General features: G+C 62.6%; 3 protein-coding genes across 3 annotated transcripts; 2 read left to right on the top strand and 1 right to left on the bottom strand.

Moving 5' to 3' along the window:
• Window positions 1-7,821: 7,821 nt before the first annotated feature.
• Window positions 7,822-13,288, bottom strand: CHLRE_02g097650v5 (uncharacterized protein). Its single transcript, XM_001699990.2, has 11 exons — window positions 12,833-13,288; window positions 12,431-12,529; window positions 11,894-11,931; window positions 11,608-11,678; window positions 10,960-11,060; window positions 10,556-10,672; window positions 10,281-10,338; window positions 9,808-9,911; window positions 9,236-9,331; window positions 8,800-8,895; window positions 7,822-8,452 (listed from the first exon to the last, which is right to left on the bottom strand). The coding sequence occupies exons 1-11, from the start codon at window positions 13,145-13,147 to the stop codon at window positions 8,282-8,284; spliced, it is 1,266 nt and encodes a 421-aa protein (XP_001700042.1). The 5' UTR covers window positions 13,148-13,288; the 3' UTR covers window positions 7,822-8,281.
• Window positions 13,289-13,398: 110 nt separating this feature from the next.
• On the top strand, window positions 13,399-20,984 carry CHLRE_02g097600v5 (uncharacterized protein). Its single transcript, XM_043059663.1, has 19 exons — window positions 13,399-13,617; window positions 13,762-14,225; window positions 14,426-14,542; window positions 14,886-14,953; window positions 15,176-15,290; window positions 15,571-15,633; window positions 15,937-16,127; window positions 16,325-16,609; window positions 16,893-16,944; window positions 17,074-17,154; window positions 17,300-17,396; window positions 17,601-17,638; window positions 17,884-17,986; window positions 18,312-18,376; window positions 18,676-18,779; window positions 19,188-19,221; window positions 19,533-19,691; window positions 20,033-20,128; window positions 20,309-20,984. Exons 1-19 carry the CDS (start codon window positions 13,584-13,586, stop codon window positions 20,387-20,389), a joined length of 2,247 nt encoding a protein of 748 aa, XP_042927297.1. The 5' UTR covers window positions 13,399-13,583; the 3' UTR covers window positions 20,390-20,984.
• A 52-nt stretch (window positions 20,985-21,036) lies between these two features.
• CHLRE_02g097550v5 (uncharacterized protein) lies at window positions 21,037-24,934 on the top strand. Its single transcript, XM_043059662.1, has 7 exons — window positions 21,037-21,249; window positions 21,469-21,530; window positions 21,701-21,842; window positions 22,093-22,212; window positions 22,579-22,743; window positions 23,183-23,296; window positions 23,685-24,934. The coding sequence occupies exons 1-7, from the start codon at window positions 21,067-21,069 to the stop codon at window positions 23,787-23,789; spliced, it is 891 nt and encodes a 296-aa protein (XP_042927296.1). The 5' UTR covers window positions 21,037-21,066; the 3' UTR covers window positions 23,790-24,934.
• The last annotated feature ends 7 nt before the right edge of the window (window positions 24,935-24,941 follow it).

Below are 24,941 nucleotides of genomic sequence, written 5' to 3'. Positions count from 1 at the left end.
GTAGTCCTCAACGCCGGGAGGTCATGGTGCGGGCGACGGCAGCCCTGGTGGCTGGGCTTGATTGGCTTCGCGTATGAAGCTCCTCTCGCAAAGCGCTCGGCCCAACGGCCGGTCATGCAAACCAAGGTGCGGTCGGCGGTGATGGCGGCGGCGTTCGTGCCCTTGCGCTACCGAAATCATGTGTCTCGAACACCGCGGAGCGCTCCGCCCATCGCCTAGCTTGCGCACGAACGTACGGTCCTAGTTGCACACTCGACAGCGCTCAATAGAACGAGCTTCGTGCTTCGGGAGATTGGCTGCACGAGCAGCACCATCACACGGGGATGAGCGCTGCCGGAGGCGCCGCCGGAGGCGCCGCCGGCACCTGCTGCAGGCGCAGGGCGACGCACGCCAACGCGTGGCCTGACAGCGCCACACTCCGTCGGTCATGGGCGGTCAATGGTCACTACCAAAAGACAAGCAGCAATAGGAACACGACTGGCTTTGCAAGGGCCATGATACCAGACTCACAAACGTATCAGGTGCAACAATGGCCACGACAGATGCACATATGCGTTGTCCCGCGTGCGCCAGCCACGCAGACGACGCCGCGAAACACATGCATCCTCTGCTGTCCAGGTGTGTGGCTTCTGGGCAGCTGTGGCCGTCCGTGTGCCCAGGAACGGTAACAGCGCGTGTTGGCACGTGTTGGCACGAAGCACGGAGACCACGGTACTCTCTACCGGCCCCCCGGGCCATGCCATAACACGTGTTGACGTTGTAGGCTGCATAACCTTGGGAATAATAACAACGTCGTGACTCGAAGCTGGAACAGACTAGCCAACATGAGCCAGGAGAAGGCGCGAGGTGCAACACTAGAGCGGTTTCACGTACGCGAGTCACGCGCAGCAACCTGCCCTTCACCCGCGCCGTCGTGGTGTACGATGCGGGCAGCCATGCCCAGCCGTGCAGCATGGCCACGAACACCAATTTCTTTCTTTCTAGGTGCCATGCTTGAGATTATTGGCGGTGTCTCGCCATAAGAGTCACTACCGATCAAGCAGTAAGTACACCCGCATAGCATCACCCCCGGCGGACGCAAGCCAGGCGCGCACGTGAATGTTTGCCTCCAAACGCAGCGGGGATGCATGCACACAATGCTCCGTACGTGCCAATACCGTACGCCACGGCGGCTGTGTGGGTGTTATAGCAGGGAGGGCAACATGAAGGGTAACACCCCAGCAACCCCAGCAAGGCTGGCCTGGTCGAGCGGCGCGGAAGGTTGAAGGATACCCGTCACGCGCAATGTACATATAGTGCTAGAAGGCGTAATGATGGGGCAATAAGGAGCACTCGCGGGCCGCGACGGGTTGGATGCGCCGCGGGCCCCGGCCCCAAGGGAGTGAATGCCGGGCGGAGCCGGTCGTTGAGCGACTCGAGGGACGTGCCAGTGGTGAACAGCAGCAGTGGCGGTGGGTTATCCAATGTGAGAAATGATACAGCCACGCCGGCAGCCAAACTCCGCACTGGACCACGTACGGGCACGTTGTGGTACTGCTGTGAGGAGGCCGGGCTGAGTTGGGATGCCTGCCGACCGCCAAGCCCACGCACAGGGCGCTGTCAGCCTGGCCACCAACATGTGAGCCTGTGCCGCCATACGCTCTTAATTGTAATTACACATAGCACACTTCTCGTAGCACTTCGGTGATAAGTACGTAATTGCCCCGGGTGAAGTAAGGCCGGGGCTGAAAGGAACCAAGGTTGGTGCCGTAGGCGTCCACTCGCGAGTGGGCAGGCGACACAGTTGGCATGGGTCTCTGGGTTCATGAGGCATTGACAGAACACGCTGCCCCTGCTATGGCTCTGACGAAGTAATATGTATACATGTCCACTCATGTCCTAACGAGGGATGGGCAGGGAGCGTGTCGCGTGCCGCACAGCACGCAACTTGAATTGAGGCCATAACATGACACAGATGCCGGGCGTGCCATACAGGCGGCCAACTCCACGGCACAAGGCAGCTTGACGCATCCACAGATACATACATGGCGCCTGACTCTGGGATGGGATCTATCGGTCTGACTGTGGGGTCGATGCTACCCCGGCATGGATCTGGGTTGAACGGTTGGTGGTACCATCGCGCGCGGGCGTGGTGGGTCGAGTAGCGTCTTTCATGCACGGCACTCCCGCTAACCAGCTACACACCGCAGTGTACCGGTTGTCCAACAACTACATTCAGACCATTCTGGTATCCCACTCAAACCTGCGCCAGTGTCAGGAAAAGCGCTTGCCAAGTCGGCTACCCGCTTGCACAGGATGGCGAGCGGTTGACTGGCATGTGTACAGGCGGGGTGGGCCAACAAGAGGGGAGGGTGGATGGGTGCAGTGACTCGGTGGTGGCGAAGGGGCACCACCGCGAGCAGCGGCAGCTCAGCCCAACACACGAACGCCATCCACACCCACCAGGCAGGCTGTAATCCCAGCTCCGACCGTATCTCGCAACACAATGTTGGTTGGGCTCATTGCGTGACACAGCGTCCGATGCCTGGTTCCGGGCTGCAGGAAGGAGCCCCGGCATGTTTATGCGTCATGCGGTATTGTTACTGGCTAGGCAATAGCATGCTGGCCGAACTGCACAAAACTCCACATCGCTCATTGAGGGCGAAAGATCCGGAAACAAATTCGGCACTTGGGCCTAGCGCACATATCGAATGCATATAGGTTGGCTCGGGGTGCGTCAGCCAGACTACAAGGGTGATGCCGCGTGATAGCATGATGTGCGTGCGGACCTCAAGACGTACAGGGTGACGTATGATCACGTAAGCCCGCTCCGTTGTCAACACGAAGCAATAGCGAGGCGCAGGCTTGCCGCGAACGGTGCACTCAAGGCGTATTGCGACAGGGCACGCAGCAGGGCACGCACGCAACAAGTCGGAGCGTCCATAACGACAGGGCAGGCAGCATAATTGCATGCAGCCATCTCTGGGCCATATCGCAAGACTCATCTCCATAGCACTTGATGCGAGGCGCAAACCCTGTTACTGGCGGCACACACGCCGCATCCGAACGTGGCGCTCAGACCACACAATGTCCACAACGCAAAGGCATGTACAACGAAGACATGTACAACGAAGGCATGTAAGCATTTCAATGCCGTCTATAATCCACAACACAAGAGTGTGGAGCCCGTTGCTTGCGGCACACAGGTCGTATCATAAGGGCACGTTTGCCATCGAAGCAAGGGTGCGAAGCCCGTTGCTTGCGGTACACAGGTCATATCATACGGGCACGTATGCCGTGAATTGTCCATTAAACAAGGGTGCGGAGCCCGTTGCTTGCAGCGCAAAGGTCGTATCATAAGAACACGTATGTGGCGCATTGTCCATGAAGCAAGGGCGCGGAGCCCGTTCCCTGCGGCACACAGGCCGTGTCATGAGGGCACATACGCCGTGAATTGTCCATAAAGCAAGGGCGCGGAGCCCGTTGCTTGCGGCGCACAGGCCATATCATGAGGGCACGTTTGCCGTGTTTTGTCCATAAAGCAAGGGTGCGGAGCCCGTTGCTTGCGGCGCACAGGCCGTGTCATAAGGGCACGTATGCCGTCCATTGTCCATAAAGCAAGGGCACGGAGCCCGTTGCTTGCGGCACACAGGCCGTATCATAAGGGCACGTATGCCGTCCATTGTCCATGAAGCAAGGGCGCGGAGCCCATTGCTTGCGGCGCAGAGGCCGTATCATAAGGGCACGTATGCCGTCCATTGTCCATAAAGCAAGGGCGCGGAGCCCATTGCTTGCGGCGCACAGGCCGTATCATAAGGGCACGTATGCCGTCCAATGTCCATAAAGCAAGGGCGCGGAGCCCGTTGCTTGCGGCGCACAGGCCGTATCATAAGGGCACGTATGCCGTCCATTGTCCATAAAGCAAGGGCGCGGAGCCCATTGCTTGCGGCGCACAGGCCGTATCATAAGGGTACGTATGCCGTCCATTGTCCATGAAGCAAGGGCGCGGAGCCCATTGCTTGCGGCGCAGAGGCCGTATCATAAGGGCACACACGCGAGCTTTCCCCAAGGGCACGCGGGCCCTGCGGCCTGGATAGGCGGACAGGAGAAGTACCGCGCCAAAAATCCTGAGGGCCTTGGGGGGAGGGGGTGGCACGATGGAAGAATAATGTGGAAAGCTATGAACTGTAAAGCGACGGGTAGACACGAAGGCACGGCAAGCAGGACCGCGCATGGCAAGCAAGAAGCCCGCCCGCACAGCTGTGTATGCCCTTTTGCTTTCAGTGACTTGCCGAACGCCGTGTCCGCAACGCTTCACGCGGCTTTGCTCCGCTTGAAGGTTCCGCTCTGCTCCGATATGCTCCCGATTGCGGCCCCGAACCAAAGCGTGGTCCAAAGCGCCAGAGAAGCGTTGAAGGGCATTCCCTTACGATCAGGGAGCGAGCGTAATCAAGCTAAGGGGTTCCATTGAGCAGGATCGCGCAACAAAAACGCTGCAACTCCGTTTGAGTGTATAATAAACGCTTTTTCAGTCCATACATGATAAAATATAGTTAAAACCAGGTATAGGATTGCAAAGAAAGTCCGGAAATGTAGGGAATGTTTAAGTGCGACACACTGAGGTCACCGTCCCGGCAGAGGGACGATCCGATAATACAGTACAGAAGCACAACGGCAGATAAAGCGCCGTGTGCTCCTGACGCCTACAAGACCCAGCTCGGTCCGGCCCCATGCAGGCACGTACCCGAGCGTCCTGCACCGTGCGTGACTTTAACGCAACACGGCAGTTACGTCGCAATAACTAGACTTATCTCCACTGCGCTGCGATAAGTCAGCGCATATCCAATTTAGACGTCATGCTACGCACCTGCTGAGGGCTCTGCAAGCGGCAGTCAGTGCTGCAGTCGCCACATGCGGTCTGCCGTTGCGCGCTGCTGTCGGCGCCAATAGGGAGCCCAAAGCATGCTTGTGTCCAACAGAGGAAGGCCCGCCGCGCCGATGCCATTACTGCGCCTCTGCAGCGTCCGCATATCTGCACGGTGTGGTGTCATGAGGGGTTTACATGTCCAAGCCCAACGAGCGAGGTCCCAATTCATCATCATGAGGGCAAGCAAGATGCGGTGGTGACGCCGCAACGACAACATGGTTCGACTGCCGCATGCACAGCACATGCGCAGGTAGCCAGTTACTTTTGCCAGCACAACAAATGTTCCCACCGACAGTCAGCTCACCTGGTCACGCCCGGCAATTCCGTAATCGCATGAGGTACTGCTCCCGGGCCGTTTGTGCGTAGGTGAACAGTTCGAGGTCATACGCCCATCTCTGCCTCACCCCGCTGCTCTACAAACAGCTCCTGGCCGTGGGGGCCAACGAATTCACGATCATATGCCCGAAGCAGGGGTCCACGCGCCCAACCCTTCCGTGCCTGGGCAGTCCAGCCATAGTGAAGCAGTCTGTGTGAAGCAGCAATGAAAGCGGTGCCTAAGTGGGATTGGAAAGGGTGCGGAGAGGCGTGCCGCCCTCACTCAACAAGTCTTCACACCGCCACACCCGCCTCGTGCCCACACTCGGCCTCCACTCTTCCCCCCTTCACTCCAGTCTGACCCCGGCTAGTCTGACCCCCCACGTCGAGGTCCTGAGACGCCGCCTCGGGTGCCGAGTCCGCTCAACTTACGTTTGCAAACGCAGCAACGTGCGTTCAGCCTGCAATCGTCCACATCGCGTCGTCCTGCTGGCGCCGTAACCCAGAGCGTAACCGTCATCTGTGCCAACATGCAACTGAGCACGCTACCTTGCCGGCAGCACCCTGAGCACACGTAGGGTCGTCCTCAGGAGTCGCCGACTGGTGCGGCGAGGTAATCGACCGGTGCGGTCAAGGGACCCGCGCATGCGAGCGAGGTCTCCCGACCATCATCCCTGACAACGCCGGAGCCTGCATTGGTGTGCAAGCGTTGTTTTTGCTGGTGAATCACTCACGCTGTGTCCGCTGTGGCCAACACAGCTGAGAGCAGTGCGGGTCAAATTGATACATGCTTGCCTTTGGCGTTCTTAAACATCTCAAGGTGCCGTGACCAGTATAAACCCAGCTCAGTAGCTCAGCACGGTGTCCGGGAGTCGTTTGCAGGCCGAGTTGAGTCGCCGAACGTTTACGAGCATCGGGAGTGACACGGTTGCCTTGTAGCGAAGGAAACGGGTAAGTATACCTAACGTAAGCAGGGGCCAAGTTACATGTGTAGAAGATTTCAGGTTTGACCTTAGTCGGCCTGGTTGGAAAAGGCAGCTGGCATCCGGTTGCGATTACTGCGATTTACGAACCTGCGAGCTCGGCTCCCCGCACGCCGCACGCTCGGCTGCATGCTAACGCCGTTGTATTGGCACCATCACACCACGAGTAAATGGTGACGTGAGCCTCGCGGTATGCCGCATCGCTGGAGTCGAGTTCTACCAGCTCCCCCACGGGCAGCCCCCCCCCCCCCACCCTCGCACGCGCTCCACCACACGTCGCTGCTGCTGCCTTTACACCGACACCACGACTGAGTGGTTATACGAGCTGCGAGGTATGCCACATCGCTGGCCGCACGCAGTGCGCCTGTGGCGCACCTGAGGCGAATCTTTTTGGGCCAAGAGGCAGGAGGGGTTCTGGGAATCAGGCAATCAGCTCAGGGGGGGGGTACGAACTAAACCTCCAGACCCCATGTCCCAAAACCTCCCGACCCCCCCTCCGGACCGACCGACCGACCCCCACCACCGTGCAACCCCTCAAAACCCCCTCAAAACCCTTTGGTTTTTAGCCAGGTCGGTGTCAATCGACTGCTCTCGGCGAGCTCTACAATTGTATACCTCCGGTTCAGCTGGAGGCACAACTTGACTGGCAGCCATGCCACACATGTCCATGTGTCCATTGCCGACCACCGACCCTTCTGTCAGACTACCGGGGCGTGCGCTTAAGCTTACAAATGCGCTGTACATATGATGTTTGGAATTGTGTGCCGGAAGAGATTGGTCGACTTTCTCCCGGGATCATGTGAAGAATCCCGGGATTCATGTCACGCTCGATGGCCGGCGGCAGCCTTGTCGCCATGACCCACACGAAGCCTTGGCCGTTACACGTTAGCATCAGATCGCATAGTCTCCATGACACCAGTGAGAGACGCTCGAGTGGGGCTCTACGCTACTACAATGCCGATGTGGACGGACATGCGGCCGCTTTCCAGAGGCCAAACGTTCTGCAAATGCTTTAGTATGTGCATGCTTATGTGTGCTAGTACTTGTGCTAATGGGCGGAGCGTTTAGAGGGGCGTTTAGGGCGCAGAGACGAAATCTGGCAGTCCCACCCACATCCGCGTGACGAAACCTTGGGGACCCCCAACCCCGACGACCGACCCTGAACTTTGAGGGCCCATAACTTTGCAATTACTACCCTGATTGAAACTCTGAAAGTGGATTTGGAGTCCTCGCGTCAAGCTCTTTCGTTTTAGAACATGGGGCCTTTCCCAGTCGAAACTACCCCCCCCCTGATCAGCTGCACCCTACGGGACTTTACCAACCTGCCTTACCACTGTCCCATCGCACGCCCAGCGAGAAACCCCCTCCCCTGGCTGGCCTTGGACGGACGACACACAGGGCAGCCTCAGGCTTTAGCTGGTGACACGGCTGGTGACACAACATAACGCCTTCGGCTTCGCCAAGTGTATCCACCATGCAAGCTCTTGCAACTGCGTTGACTAGAACCGTGCTTTGACGTGCACGGCCCCTGGCCCCTGCGCCCGTGCACGGTTGCTCCCGAATCCGTGGTATGGGCGGTGGGGAAGGCCGTCATGTGGCAGGCTCGTAAGGTACATGGAAGCATCCAAGTTACAGGTAGTGCCGGCCCTGACCCGCCTGGTGGCAGCGCCTGCCGAGCACCAGCTTGCGACTCCGCTTAGTGACCAGTCGTCGACCCAAGCTGGCCAGGCATCAGCACACATGACCACATGCCACTGCAATTGTACCTACTGACTGTGGGTGCACCCTGGCCTACAGCAAATCCAGTTCAACACAGCATCCCACGACATCATTCCCACAACGGATGTCGCAGCCGCCGCCACATCACCAAGTCCATGCCTTGCCGCCAGCAATAGGAGCGCAGCCGCCTACCTCCTCCACCTTCTCCATCCAGCTCACACCAAGCCCCGCGTGCTGCCCCCGCCGCCGCGCTCGCTGCTGCGTACGCCACCTTTACTCCACCCGGCCCCACTCTACCCCAACCTACTCCTCACACCACCTCCCATTCCTCCTCCTCCTCCTCCTCCTCCTCCTCCACTTACGCCACCACGCGCTGGCTCCTCGCAAACAGCGTATCCACCACGCGGCCCAGGCTCTCCAGCACGTCCAGCGCCGCCGGGTACACGGCGTCGGCGGGCGCCGGCGTGAACACCTCCAGGCAGCCCGCACCCGCGTCCAGCGTGCCAGCCAGCTTGCCGTCCAGGATCATCTGGGCAGAGAAGCGGCAGCAGGTGTGGTTGTGCGGGTGTGGGGCGGTGTGGTGCAGTGTGGTGCGGTATGGATCGGTGGGTGGGTGGGGGGCAGAGAGCAAGACGGGCAGGAAGCCGACAGGCGGCAAATGTGTGTTGCTGTGGGTGAGGCGACATGGGTTGAAGCAAGCAAGCAACGACGGAGGCACGGCCGCACGGAGCGGAGGTGTGGGTGTGGGCCGTGCGGGCCAGGCTGTAGGTGGGAGTGGGAGGCACACATCCGCAGAGGCACCGGTGTCGCGCCGCCCCCAAACACAAAAGCCTCCGGACGACCGCACACGCCACACGCCACGCTTGCCACACGCACCTGGCTCAGCTTGGTCTCCACGATGTCGCGCGGCAGGCCGATGAGGCTGGCCACGTGCGCGATCTCCACACGGCTGAACGGCTCAATCAGGCGCACCTGCAGAGGAGGCGGCAGCGGCAAGCAGAAGCAGTTGAGGGCTGGGGACGTCCGTTGTGGTGCACCGCGGCTTGCGGGGCTCGCCATGCGCACGAGAGGCGTTCGACGGCTAGGGCGACGGCCTGCGTCCTGGTGTCCTCCACATAGCCCTGACCCCCCGGCCCTGCCCGCTGATCCCACCTGACCGTCTCTTGCGTTCTAGTCAGAATAATGGCTGAAATCCCAAATGCGTGTGCAGTGCCGTACCTTGCCCCCTCGCATCTGCTGACTGAAAGGTTGAAAACGCCCCCCTCCCCCACCCCTCGTGCCCATCCCGCCCCTCCCCGCCCTCCCCCCTCACCAGGTTCTGCTGCATGAGCGTGTCGTACAGCTCGGCCAGGTGCGCGCCCACCACCAGGTCGTCCACCAGCTGGGACTTGTGGGCGGACAGCGTGTCCTGGGGGGGAAGGTGTGTGCGTGTACATATGTGTGTGTGTGTGTGTGTTAAAGAGCACATGGAAAACATTGCGCAAAGAAGGTGTGTGTGTGTGTGTGTTAGAAAACACGCGCAACGGAAAGCGTATGTGTGCGTGTGCGTCGCTTGGTCAGTGGTAGTCAGAAAGGCAGACGGTGGGCGCTGGAGCGCGTAGAAAGGGCAGTTGGTTCGGCAAGTGTATGAGCCCACTCGCGCACATCCCTTCCTCCACCTGGCCCCACGCGCATGCTCCTGCTGCCGGGCTTTGTGCCACCCGCCGCTCCGTCAAAGTTCCCGCACCTCCCGGCCCACCCCACCCCGCGACCAGCCCCGCCGCCCCAACCCCGCCGCTGCCTCACGCCGCACACACCCCTGCCCGCATGGCCGCACACGCCTGCACGGCCGCACACGCCCGCACGGCCGCACACCCGCACATCCGCCCGCCCGCCCGCACGTACCTGGAAGGCCTGCAGCGAGCGGTCGTGGTATGCGGCCGCCACGGCGCGCATGGCCTCCACCTCCGGCCCCGTGTACTTGAGACCGGCCTTGGAGCTGATGATGCCTGCGGACGCGCGAGGATGTGCGGATATGGGTGGGTTGCAAGGATTGATACAGAGAAGTGTGGTGACGTAGTGAGTGGGTGTGTGAGTGGGGCTTCCAGGCGCGACTACCGTAGCTAGAGTGGTTGGTTGGAAGGCGGAGCGGTTGACACGGCGCCGCGTGGGTGTGGGTGTGGGTGTGAGGGCTTGGGGGTGCGGGGTGTGGGCGCATCAGGGAGCGCATGGCTTGCTGGGCCCTGTCCTTGTCCTGTCAGCGCAACCCCACACCCTCATAGCAGCGCCCGTCCGGCCTTGGCCCCCTGCAGCTCTGTCCCCGCCCCTCTGTCCCCGCCCCTCTGTTCCCTCCCCCCTGCCTCATCCTGCCGCCTCACCGGGCACATCGTCGGCCATGTCCAACATCACCTTGGCCAGCAGCATGTACTTGAGAACCTGGGCGCATGAGGAGGTTGGGGAAGGCGGGGAAGTTGCTTGCACCAGCTAGCTGAGATGAGCAGCCGAAAATATGGCGGCAACGCGCGAACGAATCGTCCCACAAGATGCGGACATCTTTGTGCTTGACAGCTTAGCACTAATTCCCCCCTGTGTGTTCCCATCCCAAACATGTGCACCCATCACGCGCGGCCCCCGCGCCCCTGTGCCCCCGCACCTGCGCCGCGCGCGGGTCGTCCATGCTGGCCAGCTGCTCAAAGGACTCGAAGAAGTAGGAGTAGGCGGTCTTATAGTCCTTCTCCTCCGCGCACAGGATGCCACTCTGGCAGTCGATCTGGGGGGGTTACATGCGTGATAACTCTAAAAAGGGTGCGGAGCAGGCGGGACGGCAGGCGCAAGCAGTTGGCTTCCCTGCTGCCGCCCGCGTCCGGCAAGCAACTACCAGAACCGCCACATCCGCTCCCGCCTCCACCTTTCAACGACGACATATGTGGCGGTGTGTGAGTGCAGCCAATGCCTCACGGCGGTGGGCGAGTACAGCCCTTGTTACCCCGACCCAGCCGCAGCTGCGCCCGCCCGCTTTTCCACCCTGCCCCGCCCGTCACCCCGCCCCGCCCCCACCTCCGCCTGCAGCTGCAGCGGCACATAGATGGCGTTGGCGGCGGTGCGCGCGGCGGTGAGCGAGGCGCGCGCCTTGGGCACGTTGCGGAGCGCGTGGTTGACTGCAGCAAGCAGCAGGGACGAGCGGCGTTGTGGAGTTGTGAGCTAGGGTTCAAACGAAGGCCACCAAGCGCTTGCGTGCCTTGCGCGACGCCGTGCATCCAGTGCATTTCGCTCACGGGGCTCACGCGGGTCTGGTAGCTCCGCAATCCAGCCGCAATCCAGCTACTCCACGCGCCGCACCACAGCCGGCCCACACCAGGCACATGGTTCACGCCTCCCGCCGCCTGTGAGACCTCCTCCCCTACTGCCACTGCTGCTGCAGGTTGCTTGCTGCTGCCGGGCGCAGCGGCGGACGGCCATCCGCCTGACAGCCGGCACCTAGACCTCCGGCCGCCTCAAGCTCCTCATCCCACCCGCCCGCGACCCGCTCTCTCTCCCTCACCCTTGCTCTCCAGCCCACCGGCCGCCGACCCCGCTGTCTCCCTCCCTGCCAGCCTCCCTGCCAGCCTCCGGAGCCCCCACTCCCTCACCCTTGCTCTCCAGCCCACCGGCCGCCGACCCCGCTGTCTCCCTTCCTCTCAGCCTCCGGCGCCCCCACCCCCTCACCCTTGCTCTCCAGCAGGTAGATGTCCACCAGCAGCAGCTTGTCGTCCAGCTTCTTCACCTCGGACAGCAGGCTGGCAGGAGGAGGGGGGGAGCAGGGGGGAGAGGGGGAGCAGGAGGGAGAGGGGGCGGAGGGAGGACAGGCGGGAGGGAGGGAGGGCGGGAGGGCGTGAGAGGGCGGGCATAGGAGGGCAGGCATGAGCGGGTGTCACAACACCCGCCCGGCCGCACTGGGCCGCAACGACGCATGGCGCACTCCCAGGCAACCCCGCGCCGTCGCTGCACTCACGTGCTGATGAGCGCCAGGGCCGCCGGGTAGTCGCGGGTCTGTGTGTGCGGACGGTTGCGGGCGCGGCGCGTCACAGGGCGATACCAGGCACGCGTGCAAGTATAAAGCGCGCATGACGGCGCCTGCCCTGCACAAACGCGCACCCTCCGATGCTGCATCTTGCGTCAGGTGCGCAGAATGCGCCCCCTTGCCGCCCCCAGATCCGCGCGGCCGTGCTGCCGCTTGCATCCGTACTCGTACCCATACCTCTCTGATCAGTCCATTGTTGACCAGGCACAGCAATCCGACAGCCAACACCCCACCCCTCCCCTTCCTCGCACCGCCGCCTGTGCACTGCGCAGGACCCTGCCCAGCACCCACAGCTCTCCACCCACACTGCACCCCACCCAATACTAGTCCCTCTCACCCTCCACTTCCGCCCCCCGTGCACCGCCCCGCCCCGCCCTCCTCCTTCAAGCGGCCCCCAGCCACCCCTCCACCCCTCAAGCCACCCCCTGACACCTCTCCTCCCGCCCCACTCTCCCCACCGCGCCCCACCTGCATGTACAGGCTGGCTAGGCGCAGCTCAATGCGCTGGCGCAGGAAGGTACGCTTCTCCGTCTTGGCCCACTCCACCTGGCCCTTGCACACGTCCACCTGGCGGGGCAGCACAGGGAGGGGGGGAGCGGGATTCGTCACTGCCTAGTTGTGGGTACAGCGGGCAGGGAAGCCGCTCGTGCTGCCTGGAGGCAGCGGCGGCACCATATTTACCTGGGGGCATGCGCATACCGTATCGTCGCCGGCCACGTTAACGCGTGAGCGGACCGGACCGGGCCCGGGGTGTGGCGTACCTGACAAAGGCCACCACACCACACCACGCCACGCCGCTGCCCCTGCCCCCGTGCCCTGCCCCTGCGCCGCTGCCCTGCCCTCCCCACTCCCTCCCCTCCTCCCCCTTACCTGCAGCTGCGTTGACCCAGGCACCTTCGCAATGCTGTCGATGATGCTGCGCACCAGCTTGGCGGTCTTTGCTTTGGGGATGGCGTTGAAGAAGCCCCGGAGGGACGTGAGTAGGTCCGCTAGCGCCTGTGCGTTCGCCTGCTTGATGTACAGCTCGCACAGCTGCGAGATGGCCTGCTCCTTTATCCGCACAGCCTCGGCATCGTTGCTGCTCTCCTCCAGCACCAGGCCCTTTAGTTGCGCAGCAGCACCAGGCACATCCGTCGCGCCAAGCTCCGTCGCGCTCTTCAGGCGAGTTTCAAGCTCGGCGGACATTATGAGCTACAGCCCGCAGCGGGGCAAGGCTAAGTGGAACGAGCGTGAAACGAGTTGGTGCGCAAGGATCTGGGCGCGAGTTTGGGTGCAGTGTTGGCTAGGATATCGTTGATATCTTCTGTTGGTTTGAAACGTTTGCAATGACGGCTATGAAGACTGAAAGCTTGGAGGACGGGGAAATCGATTTCTGGGACTTACATGAGACTCGCCCAAACTTGCTCCATTTCTTTGTCGTGTTTTGCCCATTGGTAGATATCATAGTTATGGCTCTCTTATACAGCACATACTAGGGCCAAATGAGCCAAGGCCCTAGTAGCGTCACAAGCCCGTGCTACGCTGCCCTGGCGACAAAAAATGAGAACATGACGAGCATGCTACAATTCATGCTTTCGTATTAGCTTGGTTGAGCGTAGTCTCAGTCTTGGTGCATGCCAGGATGCCCGCGTTCAGGCTACACGCCGCGCAGCTAGGTGAGGCAATGAATTCATCGTGGCAGCACATACACAGAGTCTCTAATGCCTTGTCATGATGGCTTGCTTGTGGGTGAGGGGTCGAGGCGAGCGTGCCAACCGTTGCCCGCCCGCCGCTCCCGCCACCCGTCCCCATCGCGCCAGGCCTGCTCCTGCTGCTCGGCGGTTGGGAGTTGCCCACCTTTGAAAGCAACGTGGTACAGCAGTGGCTCGATGGAGCGAGATTGACCTCGCATCCACTTGGGGGGAGGGAGGGCGTTGCCGGCGAACGCGACCCCCGGCAGCGCGTGGCCAGCCCTAGCTGGTCGCCGGAGCTGCCGCCTACTGCTGTTCTCACGGCGGCAAACGCACTGGCAACAAGCTTGCGAGGGCCCCGGCAACCTAGGCGAGCTCGTAGAATTATAGGGACCTGGGGCCTGCGGGGCGCTGCAGCCGTCGGCCGGCGAGGAGCAGCAGCAGCAGCAGCAGCAGCAGCTGCTGCGGCAGGCGGGCGCCGGCACATGACCGCCGACGCGGGCGCCGGCCCCGGCAACGGCGGCAGTAGCAGCGGCACGGGTGGCGGCAGTAGCGGTGCCAGCGGCGGGCTCTGCACAGACACCTGCCGGCTGGTGAGGCCTACGTACCAGGGGCTTGTGCCGCATGGCATGCAGCACCGGAACTCACACACGGTGCCTGGCTGTGTCCGGTGAAACGATTTGTGGCCGTGCAGGGCTTTGCACGTCCTACACTTACCCTCGCTCTCTCCCAGGCCGCTTCGCACGCCTCGCGCCCACTCTCGCTCTTCCCCCAAAACATGTGGCTGCCGCAGGCTCGAAACGGAATTTGTGAGGACGGCTCACAGCTGCAGCGCCCGCCGCCGCCGGCCGCCACCGGCCCCGGAGGCGGCCCTGCCTCCTTCAAGGAGCGACTAGGCAGCAGCGTGCAGGTAGGGACAGTGTTGGAGAGCAGTCGGGGAGCGTACGGCCAGGGAGCACATACACGCGGCGTTGCGTGGAGGTGACAGGACGTCAGAGGGCTGTGTAAGATGGTGTCGGGGGTTGGAAAACCGTGGCGCGCTCTTTGTGGTGGGCACGTTGTCGTGGGTGGGGACTGGGCGACCAGAAGGGAAGCAGGAGGGCGGTTAGCGCGGCAGCCATGGCAATCAGTCCTGGATCAGACGCAGGTGTCCGCTGTGCGGGCTCGCGGCGCCCTCCGCCCCAGTCCTGTTTTGCTCCCGCACTGACGTGGTGGTGGGGGTGGGGGTGGTGGTGGTGGCTGCTGTCGTGCAGGTGGCGTGCGACTTTGGTACTGACTGCACCGACTGCGGACCGTACATGGGCGTCGTGCCCACATGGGGGTGAGTGTGTAGAACGTGTAAGATAAGGGGCGGGTAATTGATTCGGGCGGGCTGGTAAGTTGCCCATGCGGTGTCGGCTCACGTGCTAGCCGTCGCTTACGCCTGAGCGCTCGGCACCACTGCGCAAACATGTGCGTTTCAAGCGCTGCGTGCCGCCTTTCACTTGTATTTCGCCTTCTTCCTGTTCGCAACCTCCCTTCCCAACCCTCCGCATCGCCACAGCCAGAACCAGCGCTTCGCCGGGCCGGTGGACTACCTGTCGCGGCAGGGCATCAAACTGCTGGCGCGGCGGGTGGTCTTCCAACCCCACTTTGTGTTTGGGTACACAGACCCCAAGGTGGGTTTAAAGAGCGCGTGTTAGAGAGCGGGGGAGTAACAAGGTGTGTGGGGGAAATGCGCGGTCTTATGCATGTGGTCACGGTCTGAATGCGAGGCGGCCACGCACGTGTCACGGCACATCGGCCGCATGTTGGCGGTCTCATGTGCTGTGGTGTGCACAGCACGCCGTGCGTAAGCCTCTGGGTTGTGCTTGCGCCACACATTGCCGTATCCCCGCACACATGGACACACGTGTACACACGCAAAGTGTTGGGCTCTCACACGCACGTGTGCTGCAGAACGATCTGGATGTGTCGGAGCAAATGGAGCGCGCGGGCTGCGTGGAGCTGGGCATCGTGCGGGTGCGTGGCGGGGCGGGGCGGGGCGGGGCGGGGCGGGCCGGGGCGGGCCGGGGCGGGGCGGGGCGGGGCGGTGGCGGCGGTGTCCGGGGTAGCTGTTTGGCGCGGTGACGACGATGGTGAAGTCATAGCATAGGACGGGGGGCGGGCGCACAGGTATGTCCAGGCGTACCGAGTTGTGTGGCAGCGTGTCCGCTGTGCGACTTGGTCTTGCCTGTGTCTATAAGTTGCTGTGTGGCGTCCGCGACTTTGCTGCGATTCCCGCGCCACGGAGGTCCACGCATGCGCCCACCGCCCGTCGTGCAGGTGTTCAAACACGTGCTGGAAGAGCGATGCGGCCGCTTCCGCCCCAACGCCACCGGCACCGCCAACGCGGCGGGAGCGGCGCCGGACGCGGGGCAGCAGCACCAGCCGCCGCCCGGCCTGCCGCCGCTGGTTGTGGATGTAGGGGCAAACTTCGGCTTCTTCACCGCCTATGCGGCGGTGATGGGCTGCAGGTGAGTGTGCTTGGAAGGCCATAGGTGCTGGTTGTTGGCGTCGGGTGCAGTGGTGCTGCTAGGCGTATCGGTGCAGGGACCTGATGCCGGCTTGGCTTGGCTTGACTGAAAGTGGCTTGGCTTGGCAGGGCTTGGGATTACCCCTGGAGGTAGCTTGGGGCCTTGAGCTTGCTTGGCCGCATGTGGTGGCCCTGCAGGGTGGTGGCTGTGGAGCCGGTGCCGCGCTTCCTGGCCTTCCTGCACTGGAGCCTGGCAGCCAACGGCATACGCGCAGTCGCGGCCGACGCCGCCGGCGGAAGTGCAGGAGGCGGCGGCGGCACAAGTGCAGGAGGCAAAGGCGGTGCGGGAGCAGGAGGCGGCGGTGCGACAGGAGGCGGCGGAGGAGGAGGAGGCCAGCCGCGCTGGCCGTGGCCTGTGTCTGTGGTGGACAAGGTGGTGGCGAAGGAGTCGGGCGGCGTGGCGACAATGACTGTACCGCGCAAGTGGGTGTGACAGGCTGGTCGCGTGGCGTGCAATGCGGTGCCGCTGTGACAGCCACGTGTGCACATCGCGCCAACCCCTCCCCACCCAAGCGCGATTGCTTGTGCTTGGCACCCGCCTAGAGCGAGGGCGAGGCAAAGACGCCTTGTTTGGGGGTTGCACCGGCTTGTGTTGAGCAGGGAACCGACAACGCAGCGGCATGGGCGTGCAGCCTAGTCCTCGCTGTGCCGGTGGCACCGCATTTTCCTCCCGTTACTTTGTCCTTGCCTTTTGCCGGGCCGCCAGGGGCGTGTGGGGCACCGCCTCCATGGCGACCCAGATGGAGCGGCCCGAGCAGGTGGGCACGTGGGGTGGAGGGTGTGCGTGGCGGTGTAAGTGAGCAGCACGCTTACACGCGGTTTTGCGGTGCCCCTGAGGCGCGTGTCGGGACCCAAACCAGATGCGCACAACTGCCCACTGCCCACAGGAGCTAGAGAAGATCAGGGTCAACACCACCCGGCTTGACGACATCGTCAGTGCGATGGAGGAGGAGGTTCTGCTGCTCAAGGTACATGATCGGGGCCCGGCGGTTGCGATGGTGGTGGTGCGCCGTGTACCAGCGGCGCAAAATTGTGGCAGAGCCGCAGAGGCTTACCCGTCCCTGTCTTCCTATGCCCGCCTGCGCCCCCCCGGACCTTGTGGTGTCGCCGCAGGTGGACGTGGAGGGCTTCGAGCCGGTGGTGTTCAAGTCGGGGGAGGCGCTGATGGCCTCGGGCCGCGTGGCCAATGTGCTGCTAGAGTACTCGCCAGGTGAATGTGGGGGGGGGGAGAGTTGGGGAGGCGCGGTTTGCCGACGTGTCGCTTTCCAGGTCAATGCGACGTATCCAGATCAGTCATGCGCTGGTCTGGCTCGCGAGCGGCCGGCGGGTCAGTTGTTGTTGTCCTCCCCGGACCTGTGAGGCATTGCGAAAAGTTCAAAAAGAGCAGCTAGGTGTGACACATGTTCTGATGCAGGCATGCCCGAAACGCTGGAGCACTTCCTTCCCGGGCAGGTGCGTGAGAAAGCGTGGGGTCACCCCTTCTGGTGGGGTAGCCCGTTCCAAACCCACGTAACAGCAAGGGACATGCGGGAAAACCGGGGCTGGCATGCTGCCGTGTGGGTGCACGGTATGCTATCCTTGGCCTTCCCAACGTACATGTCGTGGGATGCTGTGGCGCACCTGAGTCGGGTGCCTTGCCGGTACAACCCAACACCTCTGCCGCCGCCGCCAATCCGCTAACGCCAATGCTTATGCAGGCTCTGGACGTGGTGGCGGAGGACCCGCCGCGCATGCTGCTGTCGCTCATGCGCCGCGGCGGCTACACGGCTCTGCAGCTCCCAGACAACTTTGCAAAGTCAGGTGTGTGATGCCGTGCGTGTTCGCAGTCCGCAGGTGCAGGTTGTGGGAAGAGAGGGGGGAGGGCTGGGAAGTGGCGGCGGGCTGTGGTGGTGGGGCGGGGCAGCCAGGAAAGGCGACGAGTTGCTGCTGCGGCCGTTTGTGTTTGTGTTTGCGCTTGTGCTGCGATAGTGCGGGGATGAGCCACCAGGTGCTGCTGTGCGGCTCACAAGCACCCCGCCTAATTGCCGCAGTAGTGGGGGCAGTATGGGTGTACGCAGCGGCTGGATGGACCTAAACGAACCGGAACCCCGCCCAATGGGTGTGTATGTGTGTCCCCTGGCTGCAGGCTTCCTGCCTGAGATCGAGCGCCCGCTGCCGGAGTTTCCCCTGGTGCTGCCGGCGAACGTGCAGGTGTGTGCCGTGTGCCCGGGTGAGGTGACCTGTACGGCCACCGCAACAGATGTGGACCACGTGCCTCTTCGCGCCCGCCGGCTAACACTAGCGTTGCCTGCGTGGCCAGTACCCGAGCCGCTGGAAGGACCGCACCGCTTGGCTACTCTCAACATCACGAGCTGGCCCGAAATGGGCCGTCACAACACGCTGTGGCAATGCGCCCGTCATCATGCTTGGTGCTTGGGGCTTGGTGGCCCCCACCAAACAACCTCCCACCACCAAACAACCCACCCACCCCCGCCAACCGCCAACCGCAGTACGACCTTGCGGACGTGGGCCGCTTCCGGGCGGCGTCGGTGCCGGGCGCGCACTGCCCCTGGCCGCCCGAGCTGGTGGCAGCCAACCCCCTGTGGAACGAGACGTGAGGGGGGGGGTTATGTTACCCGAACGAGTACCAGCAGGACGCATAGTAACAGCTTCATCTGGGAAAATACGAATCCCATAGTTTACCACCATAACCGAACATAACGTGTTAAAACACCAATGGGAAACGTTACCTTTTTATTTCTACGAAGTAGGTGGGGGGGGAGCAACTAACATGGCGGCGACAACGGTGCCGGTCGAAATCGGTGCTAGCAGCAGAGTGCGCAAGGATGCATACGTGCATACGTGCAGTGCGTTTCTGGCGGCACAGGTCTCGCAAATGAAGGCCAGCTGTGGATGGCGCGGAGGTCGCAGAATCCGTGCCCTGACAGTTGTGCGGCCCAAATGCTGTTTTCCCCGTCCTTGTGGTTGAACGCCGTGTGCCCCTTGGTCTTGTCGTCCACAGGTGTCTACGGCCCCCGGAGGACTGCCACCCGAAGGTAGTTGGCAGTTGGGAGGCCTGGGTGCTGCGCGCTTGGGCTTGGGCCAACCCTCCTCTCTTAGCCCTCCTCTCTACACCGCATGCCGCCAAAGGCGTGCCAAGACGCGGCGCGTTTCCCATTCCACACATGCCGCCGCACACTTACACAAACGCACACACACACACACACACACACACACACACCAACATTGGATGCACGTTGTGCGTTTTCAGTTTCTCGTGTTTTATCGCCCGCCACCACACCACACACACACACCATACGCAAACGCACACACACACACACACACACACACACACGCGATCCCACAGGGTCTGCGGGTGGTGTTCGCGTACAACACCAACCTGTGGCTGGTGCGCAACCGCACGGCGGCGGCGGCGGCCGGCGTGCGGGTGGGCGGCCCCGTGGGCCTGTTCGCGCCAGACCAGGACTTGGCGACAAGCTGGTGGTCGGCCAGTGACCCCAACCGGGTGCGAGAGGGGGCGTGCGAGGGGGCTCTGCGCTCACTATTCTCTCACTATTCCCATCTAGCAACCCGAGAGACATGGGGATGCATGACTGTGGGGTGCTGGGGCTGGGGTGCTGGGGGCTGCGGGGTAGGCGGATTGGGGCTGTGGGGGCCTGGGGGGAGGAGCCAAGCGGGAGCAGTTGCAGTCTAGGAGTCTGTGTGCGCAGATGAGCAGAAAACGAGGCGGTTTTGGTCGGACGCGGTGTCGTCATTTGCTGGTGCGTGTACAGCACAGCCAAGCACCACGTGCCCTGTCGTCGGTTGACGCCTTACCTTACTGCCTTCCGTACCCTGCCGCCGCAGGCAGTCGGGAACCGCGCGTGCCCGTTCCTGCCCGCGTTCCTGCTGCTGCGGAATCGCTGTAACTGCACGAACCCCAAGGTCTGCGGGGCAGAGCAGGTGCGTGTGCGCATGCGGACGGAGCGGGGGGCCGAGGGCGGGCCCGCACAGAGCACACGGGGGGGCAAAGGAGCGGGCGACGGGCAGGGCGAGGGCCAGGGTCATGAATGGCTGACATATGCCCGCTCTGTAACCCTTTGTATGCCGGCACCCCGCAACACACGACATGCATGCGCACAGGCGGCTCTGCTCAAGGCCCTTCAGGAGGGCCGGATGCCGCTTCCAGCGCCCCTTCCGCTGGCAGAGGAGGGCGGGGCTTGATTGCCTCCAATGGGAGGCCTCCCATAATTGCCTCAGCTCGGGTCGCCTTTGGTGGTCACCAGGTCGGCATCTCCACAAGAGACGGAGCATGTGTAGACGGTCTTGTCACGGTAATCTGAGTGACTTGGTCCCGCTAACGCGGCGGCGGCGGTGGCGTGTGTGGCGGCGGCTGGCCAGGATGCCGGGGGGGAGGGGGTTTGTCCGCGAGGCGGAGGCGGCACCTCAGCACCTCGGCGCGGTCAAGTTGGAGACGAGGTGAAGACCATCAGCAGTGGAAAGGTAGAAGCTGATGGCGAGGCGAGAGGACTGGGCGGGATGTGGGCGCGTACGTGTGTTGAGAGAGGTGCGGTGCAGCAAGGGCGTGGGTGATACGAGTGATGAATGCGTGGGCGCGGGCGAAGCTGGTATACTACTGAGAGTGAGAGCGCTGTGGGAGAGTTTCGAGTTAGTCACATGGTGGGATCGGGGCGGGGTCGGGGTAGGGCAGCGGGAAGGCAAAGCTAGACGGATAGGAGTGTCGTGGGTGCCGAGCGGGACAGCAGCCCGCAGCGGAAGCGTGTGGCAGCGATCGAGTGCATGGAATTATGCAGCAGCTCATACTGTGATTGATGTACTTGTATAAGGCATTACAATTCTTTCACAGTACTGATCTTCTTTGCGTGTAAATATTGTGAAAGATGCAGTCGATGCTTGCGCGTTCCTCTGCGGGCGCCTCTATTGCACGACCCAAATGTGCATTCAGCCGTCAAATAGTGGCGCCTAAGCCCGCGGGCGCTCCTGTCGCGGGGCCATCAAACTGGTCGCGCGGTCAGCTGGTGGTGGTCTCGGGCCGGCGAGCGGCGAAGATTGCCCTGCGCAAGGTAATTGCGCTTGCGTATCATAAGTACTTATCGGTGTCGTCACCGGGCGCACGTCGGCCGGCTGCGCGAGCGACCCACGGCCTGTCGCTGCTTGCGTGCTCGCCGGACTTTCCCCTTGGTGGACCGGTCACCCCCGCGCCTCCTCCGCGTCTGTCCTCTCTCTGTTGTCCCTAACCCGCCACTTCCGCCTTGCAATCCGCTTGTGCTCACGGTGGACAGGGTAAATCCGACGCCAAGAAGTCTAAGATCTACGGGCGCATTGGCAAGAAGATCATCCAGCTGTGAGTGCCCCCCGCCGCAGGCGTGGCCGCTGCAGCCACTGCTTCGACCACTGCCGCCAACCGGGCCTCACCCGCCCCGCCTCCACCCACCATCCTCCTGCCCTCCTCCGCTCCTTACCACACTTTTTCCTCCTCACCTCCTCACCTTCCCCAACCCCCAACCCCCGCAGCGCCAAGGCCGGCGGCGCCGACCCCGCCACCAACGCGGCGCTGGACACGCTGCTGCGCCAGGCCAAGGACCTGGGGGTGCCCAAGGACATCGTGGAGCGCAACCTGAAGCGCGCCACCGACGCCAAGCAGGGCGACTACCAGGTGGGAGGGGGGGAGGCGAGGGGGAGGGTAGGGACAGGGGGGGGAAGGGACGGGAAGGGAAAGGGGAGGGGAGGGCGGGAAAGGGGAGGGGAGGGAGGGGAGGCGGGGGATGTGGGTTGTGGAGCTGTGGGCTGTCGGCGCGAAGGCCCGATGCAAACATCTAGGCCTAGGGTGTCAGCAGTGCTGATGCCTTGCGGTCACCGCTTGGGCCCCTTGCTCCCACCCAACAACCGCCGCCGCCCGCCTTCAGGAAATCACGTACGAGGCCTATGGCCCCGGCGGCACCGGCCTGGTGGTGTTCTGCCTGACCGACAACGTCAACCGCACCGCAAGCGAGGTCAAGCCCACCGTCACCAAGGCCGGAGCCAAGGCAAGTAGGGGCAGCAGGGGCTGTCGGGTCAGCAGGGGCAGCAGGGGCTGCCGGGCAGGGCGAGGGCGAGGGCGAGAGCGGGACCGGGGCAGGAGACAGGCGCCGGCGGCGCGGCGTGGCGGCTTCCGCGGCGGCAAAGGACATCTGTTCGCCAGTTGATAGACCACCGGCAGACCTGCCGCACTACGCACCCGGGAGCTCCACACCATACTACGCCTCTGACCTGAACCCGACGACGCCTGCCTCACCATATATCCTTTCCGGTCTGCTCCCTCCCCCCTCACTCGAATCCCCCTGCTGATATATCCTGTTCCCTGTGTTTTTAACCTTGCACCCCCCCCCCAAACACACACACACCGCCATCAGGTTGCTGAGCCGGGCTCGGTGCTGTTCAACTTCCAGCGCTGCGGCATGATTGTGGTGGACGGCACCACCGAGGACGCCGTGTTCGAGGCGGCCATGGAGGCGGGCGCCGAGGACGTGGAGCCAGTGCCGCCCGAGGAGGACGGCGCGCCCAGCACCAGCTACAAGGTGTGTGTGTGTGTGTGCGGGGGATGGGGTGGGCTGGGCTGGGCTGGGGGGTTGTAAATTACCGGTACCATCCCAAAGTAAACCGAACCCACTGCAAATGAGCGTGGAGGAGAGCGCGGCCTGCGCTGGGGATTTGGAGGGGGGGGTTACCTGGCCGAGCCCAGCAAAATAGGTCGCAATGTCAAGGAAGCGTCGCCCAACGCAGCAATGCAGTGCGAGCTCCACGTATAGCCTTCAGTCTCACTTTGGGATCGGGGAGACGTATGTGGCTCTGGGGAGCGGGGGGCCTCCTACCGCTGCGTCTGCCGCTGCGCCTGCCCTTGCCCTGAACCCCTGTGCTCCTACCTCTGCCCTTACCTCTAACCCCTGCCTTCACCTCTGCCCTTACCCCTGCCCCCGCTCCTGCTCCCTCCCCTGCCCCTACCACCCGCCCCTGCAGCTGTTTGTGCCTGTGGAGGCGTTCTCCTCCACTAAGACCGCCATGCGCGGGCTGGGCTTCTCCGTGAACGAGGAGGACAGCGACCTCGTGTTCCGCGCGGCGGCGCCCGTGGAGGTGAGGGCATGTTGCATCGGGGGTTACATTCATGCTTATTTCAGAGATGGGGGTGGGGGGGGGCTGGTCGTGCATCCTCGGAGCAGACGGCGCGAGCCTGCGAAGGTTGGGGCGGGTGCGGCCGGTGTGGCGGAGCAACCGTCCTTGTGTGCGCGTCCTTGTGCGTCGCACGCTGCGCAACCGGGAGTGCTTACTTAAACCACACACCCGAGGAGGGGTTTGACGCGCACGGTACCTGTAACCCGCCGGGCCGCTGGGTGGCCCCTGCTTCCCCTCGTCGCGCTTCCGTGTTCCCGATATCATATATTGTCATGCCTGGAATCCCCACCTCTTCTCTCCTCCCTCCCATGTTTGAGATCTCCAATGCGCCTCTCGTCTCCCTCTTCAGGTTGACGACGAGGCGTTTGCTCGTAACGAGGCGCTTGTTGAGAAGCTACTGGAACTGGACGACGTTGACGCCGTGTTCACCAACTGCGACGGCCTGGTGGCGTAATGATGCGTGACGTAATTTATTGGGTGTGTCGCATGTGTCTTGTTGCGGGGGTTTGGGGTGGTCACTAGACGGGTAGCGCTGCCTAACGTTTGTGTGTGTGTGTGTGTGTGTGTGTGTGTGTGTGTGTGTGTGTGTGTGTGTGTGTGTGTGTGTGTGTGTGTTAAAAAACGAAACGAAAGCCCGCCCAGACGACGCCGGAGTTACTTACGGATACCTACCAATTTACCGAGCGTCGCGTGGTTGCCGTCACCCAGGTAGTCATACTTACCCGCGATAAGCCTGTAACCCCACGGGCGACCATTCGGCCTGACCCCGCGATGCACCTGTATGCGTCCATGCTGTGTGTGTGTGTGTGTGTGTGTGTGTGTGTGTGTGTGTGTGTGTGTGTGTGTGTGTGTGTGTGTGTGTGTGTGTGTGTGTGTGTGTGTGTGTGTGTGTGTGTGTGTGTGTGTGTGCAAGACTCCCTGCGTGGGAAATCGTGTGTGTGTATGTATATGCACATGCACGCCCCGGATTGCGGGTGTAGCCGATAACGCGGATACCGTGTACGGTATGTATGCATGTGCGCAAGGTTAGGTCTTAGGAGACGTGTACGGTGCGCACAAGAGTGGATGCTGGTAAGCGCCCAAGTCAAAGAGGTGTGGTGTGTGCTGTATAGCAAGCGCCAGACCGAGGAGGACAACGACAGCACATTGTTTGGTGCGCTTGCAAGAATGAAGCGAGCTGCGCTGCTGCAGTCAGAGCCGGGGCCCGGGTGCGCCAGCTGTACATGGCGCTGTGTGGCCCGCTGGGGACAGACACGCAACTCAGGATGGAGAGGCACGCAACTGCCAACTGTCTCGAAGGCACCTCACGGTGGGAGGGGACAGGGTGATAGCGTGAGCGCGGCATGCGAGTGATGCGACCATGCATGTGCCGCACATACCGTATACGCTAAATGAAGTTTATTCCAAGCTACCGTATATTACAGCTTGTCAGGACGGTGAAGCAGAGGGGAGGAGAACGCACAGACTCACGGGCAACGGCAGAGTTTTGGTACGTGGGCCGACAGCCGTGGACTGAGCAAGACAGCCCCGCGGCTTGCAGAGTACGACGCTGGTCACATTGCACGTGCGGATCAGCAGAACTACCGTACAAGCCTCGATCTGCGGC

The sequence above is a fragment of the Chlamydomonas reinhardtii genome, chromosome 2, assembly GCF_000002595.2.
Source record: "Chlamydomonas reinhardtii strain CC-503 cw92 mt+ chromosome 2, whole genome shotgun sequence".
In the NCBI taxonomy this organism is placed as follows: Eukaryota; Viridiplantae; Chlorophyta; class Chlorophyceae; order Chlamydomonadales; family Chlamydomonadaceae; genus Chlamydomonas; species Chlamydomonas reinhardtii.
Note: the sequence above shows the minus strand (reverse complement) of the source record. Positions and strands in the feature narration are given on the sequence as shown.